The sequence below is a fragment of the Harpegnathos saltator genome, unplaced genomic scaffold (assembly GCF_003227715.2).
Source record: "Harpegnathos saltator strain DR-91 unplaced genomic scaffold, Hsal_v8.6 scaffold179, whole genome shotgun sequence".
NCBI lineage: Eukaryota > Metazoa > Arthropoda > Insecta > Hymenoptera > Formicidae > Harpegnathos > Harpegnathos saltator.
In genome coordinates this window covers 44,490-54,634 of record NW_020229960.1, presented here as the reverse complement: position 1 = coordinate 54,634, position 10,145 = coordinate 44,490, and the positions used below count along the sequence as shown (strand labels likewise).

Here is a 10,145-nt window from a genome sequence, read left to right as displayed (position 1 = left end):
TTTGGTATAAAATATATGTATATACGGGAAAAAAACTCTATCGTGTAACCGATTTTGTTATCTGGGGATCAGGCGAAAACTCGATTGTAGGAACAGAAAGATTCCCTGTAGAAGAGATTTATATTTGATTTTTTTCAATTATCTTAACAGAGTTTTAGCCGGATGTTCTGATCATGATGAATCAGATCATGATGAATCAGATGTTTCTTGTCACCGAATTACCTGATTCCCATTTTATTACACGAACTGAGATTTCTTTTCCGTGTATGATTATAAAAATTCAAGACAGTCACATTGCATATACATATACTGATTAAAAAATATTCTATTTATATGCAACATCAAAATGCTATTGCAATAGAATGTATGAAATATTTATATTTCTTTCCTTTATATACGTTTCATATATATATATCAATATATATCTATATGAATTATGGATGAAAAATATTACGGATAGTTGCATATGGTATATTATTTAATATAATCGATAAATCTGTCATTTTTTTGTACTTATTATGTACCTTAATTACTTGCTAAATGAAGATCTCCCAGGCAAAGCAACTGCTTCAGAGGAGATTTCATGTACCTGCTAATAAATTTTTGTATTTCATACTTTAATGCTTATCATAAATAGTTGCACTATATATTCAGATAAGATTAAGAAATGATAACTTTCTTTTTAACAATTTTTTTATATCGTGATAAATCGAACTGAGAACAAAGAGAGAAAATGCACATTTATGACAGTGGTTATCTTATCTTTTGCAAAAGATAGGATACAAATTACAAAAAAATAGCTCAAAAAAAGAGAAGGGCAAGAAAAAAATATTATGTATAAAAGCTTACCATTGATGAGAAAAGATATTTTCTCTTATTATTTTTAGCTTAAATGTTACTCTAATACTTGCACGGACGTGGTCAATTTGTCAAGAATTACAAAACATACAAGATTCTGTGACCAGAATACAATACACGGTAATCGTCTAAGTAAAACTGACATGCTCCATTTTTAGCAGCTTTGATAAACGATTAGATCTGTGTATTGAATACATATATCAGCAGCACATAGCCTTAACACATATTTTAATTAGACTATTCATAATTTTTAATTGTTCATAGCTGTTTTTGGAGATTAATACATAACTATTACTGTAATAAACGTATCGCTTTGACATATAGATCCTGAATAAATAAATAACAAATTAATAACTCAGTCGAACAATATGTTAAGGCTATCATGCTGGTCTGTATACATGATTAGTAAACAGATAATTACTTACTTTATACTGCAGACTATACGAGACCATTATTGGAAGATTGGGTAAATCTTACCAAACGCGTTAACATAGAAGTGATGCATGGAATTTGTTTTTGCTGATGCATGGTAATATTGTCAGGTGTGTTAGATTCGAAATCTATGGCAACACGTTGGCATACAAATGTCAGTAGAGTCAACAGGTCATAGCGAGTGCCGTTTTCTCGCAATTCCATGCACAATGCCTGCATGAACCATGACCCACGACTAGTATTCCTCCAGGAGTAATAACCTGATAATTAGAAGGATATTTTTCAATTACAATTTAGTTCTTTACATTTTTACATTTTTACATTCTTACATTATTCTGAAGAAAGTTGTGTGTTCAAGTAGTAATACAAACCAGGTATTGTTGAATAAGCAATCAGAAAGTCTGCTTGACTTGGGATACGGAATGTTCCAGTTGGCAATCCATCTGTTTCAGTACGTTCCTTCAGAGTAGCACCTGAATCCAGTTTATCACCCTGACAGGCTTGTATAAAAAACATCTTAGGTTTACCAGCCAGAGATGGGCATCTATCAGCAGTGAAATGCTGCCAGAGAGAATCAGCTTTGTATGCAGTATCATGAGCATAGAGTAATCCAAGTTCACCATGACTTAATACAGCTACTACCAAGCAATCATGTTGGGAATGATCCATGTCTGCAACTATAGAAATAATAATTTGCTACTATTTCATAAAGTATATTTTCTATACACTGCATTTATTTTATCAAGTACTTTTTAAATGTTTTTTTTTTTTTAGTAAACAAGTAATTTTTTAGTAACAAGGCAAATAAGCAACTCAAAGTTTGGCTTACCCCTTTCTAAATTCTTCACTATATCTCTCTGATTTGAATTATGAAAATCATTTACTTCAAAACCAAGGTTTTTCAGTGTATTGCTTAAATTCTCACAATCAACATTTGTACCACAGCGAGGTTTAAGATGTGAGATAGTAAAAAATTCATGGTTAAAAATGATGGCTAAGCCACGTTTGGGATGATTCATGTTATAATGAGTAGCATAGCGTTCTGTAGGTGCTGTTTGCAAGGGCCGCATGGGAGCAACGTTATTCCTACAAAAAAATTTTATTTTATCCTTTTACTTAAATAACTTAATCGATTCAATAGATTCAATAAAATTCGGGAAACGGTTCGTTTCAATAAAGTGCCTGATCAATTATTCCATATTAAAAACCATTACTTCACTATAGTTGATGATATAAAAATATCTCATTTAGCGTGTCATATATAATTTCATTTTATTCTATTTCCATTTTGGATCAAAAGTTATTCATTAAAATTATATTTACAGAAATTCATGTCTTATTTTCACGTTTGCATATCTATCGCGGGACTTCATATTGGAGCAACATGAACAAACGATTTCGCATGTATGTTATGGGGGTTGATCATAAATTTTCTCCTGTAACGTAAACTCGTGAGAAGGGCGAAAATTTAATTTAAAATGTGGAATTTTGTACATTTGGAAATGTTCACGTGTTCATATTAGAAGACAAAATTTATGATCGCCTCTATGGTGTAGTCTGGCATGGTGTTTGTTCTTTACCTAGTGCAGCCGAACGCATCACCGACATCGTCGCCGTGCACCGTAGTGTAACCCTTGCTGTCTGGTTCCAGGGAACACATGACGTTGATTTCACGAGAATCTGATCACAGGGAAAAGGTAAAGTCTCGTAGTGCAGTTCTGTGATAACACGTCTAGGCAATACGTCTAAGCAATACGTCGTAGAAACAAGCTCCAACGTTCTCACGCACACAAAGCAAAATCGCTTCTGTCAGAAACGCGCGTTCTAGAAGGAATGGCCTATGTTAAGAAGAATCGCATAGAGTGGAAAATAAGTAATAGACTGAACGTCCCACAAAAGACTGCAACTGCATCTGAAAGATAGCATGACTGTGAATAGTAGAAGAGAAATATAGTTGTCCTTTATATTTCATTATCAAATCTCTTTGATAAGAAGACAATTTATATTTAAATTTGTATTTTTCTGTCCTCGATTGTCTTGGTTTCTCCCCATTCGATTGTCATCTAACATTCCTAGGAAGAAATTTATTCTATTGGACATTGAGTTATGATTAATCTGAAAACATATACCAATTAAGCCAGCAGCACACGGTGCTTGTTTTCGTGCTGGATTGCTTGCTGGATGAAAATATTGCGTTCTGATTGGTACATTCCCATCCATCTTCGGAAATGTACCAATCAGAACGCAGTATTTTCATTTAGCAAGCAATCCAGCACGAAAACAAGCACCGTGTGCCGCTGGCTTTAATCAGAGAGAAGCTTGAGAGCGGGCATGGCTGCATTTACAGCGTTATGGAAAAGTTGGCTGATTCGAAGCGCCAATTGGGTCCATTTTTCATGGACATGAACTACTAAGCCAATGTCCACGATTTGTTGGTACTACCAGAGAGAAGAATGAGAGCGGCCACCGGCCGTATTTCGGGGGTACGGCTAGGCGCATTTTAGATACGCCATCTGACCAAAATGCGCCTAAACTACGTCCGCTAGGCGCACTTTCGCGGTGATAAAAGTAAAATGCGCCTAGGTTCGTGTCCGTACTGCTTCCATGCAATGGATAGTAGGTTAGAAAAAGACAGACGACAGACAATCGTTCCGTCTTTGTCTCACTACTGAGCGGCGCGCGGCAGTAAACACGAGGCGAGGTAGCGGCGATCTTATCGTTAAGTGAACATCTCTCCGCTTTTCTTTCATCTTTCACGCTCCAGAGACATCAAAAGACGCGGTAGCGTCTCGTGTCAAGGGAACGTGCGAAGCGAGGAATTATTTTTCACGCACGCGAGATAGCACATGGGAGACTAGACGAGCGTCGACATATTATCTGTTTCTTTCCCGTTCGTCTAGCTTATTGACTGCGTGAGCTGCGAGATTTTTCTCGCTACTCCTATACCTCGCTCTTTCTCTCTCTCGCTCGTTCTTTCTCTCTCTCACGCACTTGCTCGCTCTTCCTCTCTTCTCGTGTTCTTACGGCTTGATTAAATATATTAATTACATGACAATATATATATAAATAAATGACACATATATAGTATATATGTATATAAAGAATATTTAGTATTAATGCCCAAATAAAGAAAAGAGAATTATAATGAGAGACGAAAAGTTAATAGAAATCCACTCTTAGCCAATATATACATCTTTTAAAAATGATTTGTTATTAAAGTATATGACAGAATAATTTATTTATGCTAATAAATTTAAATTAAAAATTAAATGAAATGTTATTTGTTTTGTAAAAGATATTCTATTGTTACATTTTTCTTTTCGTAGCAAAAATAAATTTAGTCTAGTAAAAAAAGAAATTAGTTTTATTATCATATTTCAATTACGACTTTATTATTTAATTTTACGAATAGATAACGTGCATATTGTTGCTCAACGGAAACCGCGAGAAAATGGTGATCTCCGTCAGAAAATGAATGCAAACTTTTTAATAATATAATAATTTTCTTACGTAAGTGTTTGTTTTTATAGTATAACCTGTTGAATTTTATTAATTATTAATTCAGCATGTTATATAGTATAAAAAATATATTTTAATATAAAAATTAATGTAATATTAATTGTTTGCATTTGTAAGAAATATGGATAGAATAGGATAGGTTGTAATGATACATAGGAAGAAAAAAGATAGATGGATAAATAGATAGATAGATAGATAGATAGATATAGAGATAGATATAGATGGATAAATAGATAGACAGATAGATAGATAGATGGATAGATAGATAGTTAGATAGTATAGAAAAAAAGATAAATAGAAATATAATTATCATTATTATTATTATTAATGTTTTCAGTTTCAAGAGAACATTCGCTTAAACGTAAGTCTTACTTAGGTCCAGTTTCACGACTTATATTATATTAACCGGAATATATTATACGATTTATATTATTTTAACCGGAATATAATTCGTTAATATTAGAAGTACCGAGCGGTTATTTCTGATCGTTTCTATTTTTTAGATTAATATCCTGTTTCTTTAAGATTACAGGATTTTTGTTTTGAGGGTTTGTTTAATGTGATGTTTGTAAAGAATGTATATAAATTTCTACATATAAGATTAAAAATATGAAAAATATTGCAGTGAAAGCAAGGAGGTTCCACGGTGCGCACGATATCTGAATAACTATTTGACCAATCGACTTGCAACTTGGCAGCATTATAAAATAGACTTCTCTTTACCGTTTTAACTACAATTAACCAAATTCATTAATAATTAATATTTTTTATTAAACTTTGCCGAGAGGCCAGAAATAGACGATTTTTGTTCTAAATGCTACCATTTTATTATTTGTGTTCCGATTGTAGTTCAGACGATAGCTATACTTATAGAAAATAAAAAGCTACTTAAAATAATTGTGAAAAATTAAATCACACATATTTAGAAATTCCTTGGAATCGTCTATTTGCAACCTCTTTGCTTTTACTGCAATATTTTATATATTTTAAATCTTACATACTTGTAGAAAAATGTATATATATTCTTTAAACATTATTAAGCAAACTCTCAAAACCCATAATCTTTTAATCATGTGATCTTTTTCGCTTCCGCAAAAAAAATTAACGAAATATACATATTTTTTGTCGGGTTGAATAAGACAACTCTTTAAAAACCTATCTAAACAAAATTACATAATCGCATCATTGATATGCACAAGGAAATCAACCAATCATAATCCGTACAAGCGTGCCTTTTATATTAGACATATTTTACATTTAATTAATCTGTTTCCTTCTCTAGAACAAATAATCATCAAAGGTCAAGATAACGTCAAAATTATTTTGACTTAATTTTGACATCATCTTCACTTTTATATAATTATTTGTTCTACTTCAGTTATGCATATGAACAATACGACTATGCAAGTTTGTCTCAATAAGTCTTAAACTCCGGTTAAAATTAATTATGAAACTAAATCTTAGCGTTTTTGAATCATCGGCATCTTTCACGATGTTACGATTATAAATATTATCTATATAACGAATTGTAACCTACACAATGGAACGCTCTTCGATTGAACCGATTGAAATTGCTCATATCAATTATCAATGATATATGGCCTTTCATTACATTCTCTAAGTTTCAATTGTTAATTGAACAATTCCTTTCACAAGTCAAAGATTAACATGCTGATTTGAAACATAATGCAAAAAAAAGCTCGAAAATAAATACGAAGCAGAGAAGAGATTAACACTGAATGATTATTATTTAATATGCAACTTACATTAACATGGAATGTCTAATTGACTTAATGTCTCGAAGCTACTGAATATGAATTTCTGCTCAAATCTCTTCCTTTCTGTAGGAGGTTTTTGGCTGTTTCGGTTACTTTCCTCTACATTTATATTGATGAGTTGAAGCACTTGTTTCTACGAGATGGTTAAAATTCGGTTGACTTTACGAGTGTTCAATCGTGATTATCTGCTAGCTTTGAAACAACAGAAGCGCAACGCTCAACGTTCTCTCCCCTCGGAGAGGTATTCTGACACGAGCGGCGTGGCAATCTATCGGCGACAGTCATCAGTACTCGCGGCGAGCTTTACGACTGCACTTCGTAATCCGTATTCTAACGATTCTCGTTCTTGTGCGGATTTTCAGTGTTTCTTATCTTAGCGAGTCAACGAGATTTCACAACACTTATTTTTTTCATATTTCTTTTCCTTAACGCGATTATATATAAACATCGCGTGTGCTTACGCGTGTGTTGAATCGCGTCTATTCTTCTTCTTTTTTTTCTTTTTCTTGTCACGTGTTGTGATTTCTTTTTTTTTCATCTTTTTTTTTCATATAGTGTATAACACTGTATATATTCTAAATTAATATACAATGTCAAATCAGTTCCGTGCAGTTCGCTATTCAAATACCTGTGTGTACAAAAATTGCAGTAATGGGAAATGTAATGGAAAGCGCCTATTCAGGTTTCCCATGCAAAACGACGCAAGATATCATCAATGGATATACAATACAGGTAGATCTTTATCTCAGCGAAGAATGACTTGTCGAATTGACGTCCATTTAACTGTAAGTTGCATATTAAATAATAATCATTCATTGTTAATCTCTTCTCTGCTTCGCATTTATTTTCGAGCTTTTCGCATTATGTTTCAAATCAGCATGTTAATATTTGACTTGTGAAAGGAATCGTTAAATTAACAATTGAAACTTAGAGAATGTAATGAAAGGCCATATATCATTGATAATTGATACGAGCAACCATCTAACTGACGTCGTTCCTAGACAGCACGCGATCACAAGAACGTCCGAAAGACGTCTAGAGGATGTTTTACGTCCTAAGAACGTCCGAAAGAAATCTGAAGACTTCCAAACGTCTTCCAAACTTCGTAAAGTCTCTAGCATATTCCTTGGAGATCTTGTGTTATGTGGCTTTCGATGTCGATCGACGAATCATTCCTCGCAGGGATCTTACTGTTTCATATATTAACGTCCTTTTTTTTAAAGAAAGGCAGATTCGTATATGTATTCTCTTAAAGTGAATCAGTAAAAATGTTTTTTATTGTATCAGTAAAAGGAATATTTCACCGTTTTTTGCTATTTCAATTTTGAAATGGTAAAAAAGTTTGATACCTTGTAATTGCAACTGTTCGGCTTATTATCATTCTAATATTACATATTATTTTAACAACGTTGCATTCTAAATCTCAGTACCACAAAATTCTCACAATCCGCGCGATACTCTTTAAAATATAATCAGTGCATTCTTTATTGAAACATTATAGTTGTAATAGAAGCTTTTGCTCTAAATATAGCACTGCAAAAAATTTCGCTAAAAGAATCAGTGAATAACAACGATTGTTCATGTTATTGATGCAGTTTGCAAATACTGACTGTGTCACTGCACACAAATCTCTTTCTTTTGTTCCATTTATATTTTATTATTTCTCATCAGTGGAAGTAAGATTTCACTGAAATTTTATTTCAGATAAAACTTATTTTAGATTTTTTGACAATGGATTGAACGTTGAGGTTTTATATCTTGGCCATCACAATTACTCGATCTAACATCTATGGATTTCTTTGTGTGGGGAGCAAAGCTAAGAAATCGAATCGTGGCTGCTGTGCATCAAATATCATAAGATTAGTGTTTGGCTGCAATACAAGCTGTCAGTAATAGATGCAATGTTTGCATTGCTGCAAGAGGTCAACATTTTGAACAATCTATTTATTAAGTAAAGCAATAAATAAGTGTAAACAAATTAATAAAAAAATAAGTGTAAATATTAAATAAACACTTTTTTTGTTTTTTTGTGATTTTCTTCACAAGGAAGTTAAAACGAGCAAATCTGTAAAGGACTTTTTTCTTACTTTATCGATCCTCTACACGCTTTTGAAGTTTTGACATTTAATTTCGGGACACCCTGTACAGTGCTTATAATTTTTCAGTAAAAAATTAAGTTGGTTTTTAAAAATAATGTAATAAAACGTTAATAAATACAAAGATTATTGAAATATTTATATAACATTCACCTATAATTCTTTTTCTTATTTTATTAAAGTTATTTCATAATTTCCCAATTGCAATTTTTTTGTCTGAAAATGCTCTAAATATTGAAAAATGTGATTGTTGCTTTGTAGTATGAAAAACTGACAGTTATGATTTCATTATTAAATATTAAATGCTTTATTATTAATTATTAAATATAAAAATAATTGATATAATGATATCCAAAGAAAAACAAAAAATCCTAAATTGGAAATGTGTAATATGATATTTAGAACAAATATTATTTTCAAATTATATTCAGACGAAACCATGACTTGATGCCAAATATCTTAGTGCAACCATCATAAAATTCTTCATTTCATGATGCTTACTGTATAATACACAATTATTCTATTGGAATACATATACAAATCTCTTGCTACGGAAGTCAGAAATAAACGCGTAATTGCTTGTTTTTTTATTTTTTGTTACAGGAAATACTAAGTTGGAGACATGGTCTCCGAATACCCTTCGAGCTGCGGGATTGTGCGAAGATCATTTTGTTGTGACGTCCTTTAAAAACCCACAAAAAATAAAATTGCGTAGAGATGCCGTACCAATTCCGTACGACAAAGATGCCTCTTCTGCACATAAAGATAATATAGAAATAAGAGAGGTACAAAGGGACGTTGTAGAATTATCTTTACCAAAATATTATACTAGAAAAAGAAGAACTTCAACAGTCTGCAGTACGAACATATGGATCTGGAACTGTACTTTTCGACATTACTGCAGAAGAGGAAGATGTCATGGAATGGATGCATTTGGAACCAGAACCATACACACGTGAGAATGTGAAACGTAAGGAAAAATGCATGCAAAGTAAAGAAAATCCAGATAACAATCCAGATTTAATTATCAAGGCTTTAAGAATAGAAAATCTTAATTTACGAAAAAAAATTAAACGTTTAAATTATCAGTTGCGATATATGACACAAGTGCGTGAGAAATGTAAAAGTCAAAAGTCGGAAAAACAAATATTAAAGAATTTGATAAATAAACAAAAACTTAATCCTGTTGCAAAAAGTATGATACATTTGCAACTGCATATTCCGCGCACACAATATACAGAGTGTAACGAGGCGCAGATGCACCTCGTTACTACCGGCCCGACCGACCACCTGTCGGGCCGAAGAACGGCGCTTTGCGCCACCTTAAGCTATCGAAACGATCGCGCCGCCGCTATCGCGCGCCGCGGCGATTACGCGCTGCCGCTAGCGCGCGCAGCCGCGATCACGCGCCATCGCCGTGCCTCGCGCCGATAGGCGCGCCGCTCGATCGCCGCCGTATCAA

At 33.0% G+C, this 10,145-nt stretch overlaps 1 protein-coding gene across 1 annotated transcript; it reads right to left on the bottom strand.

The window, feature by feature from the left end:
• Window positions 1-1,007: 1,007 nt before the first annotated feature.
• LOC105185893 (caspase-1) lies at window positions 1,008-3,118 on the bottom strand. The gene is made up of 4 exons (XM_011145749.3): window positions 2,871-3,118; window positions 2,120-2,376; window positions 1,662-1,967; window positions 1,008-1,550 (listed from the first exon to the last, which is right to left on the bottom strand). The coding sequence occupies exons 1-4, from the start codon at window positions 2,948-2,950 to the stop codon at window positions 1,297-1,299; spliced, it is 897 nt and encodes a 298-aa protein (XP_011144051.1). The 5' UTR covers window positions 2,951-3,118; the 3' UTR covers window positions 1,008-1,296.
• Window positions 3,119-10,145: the final 7,027 nt, after the last annotated feature.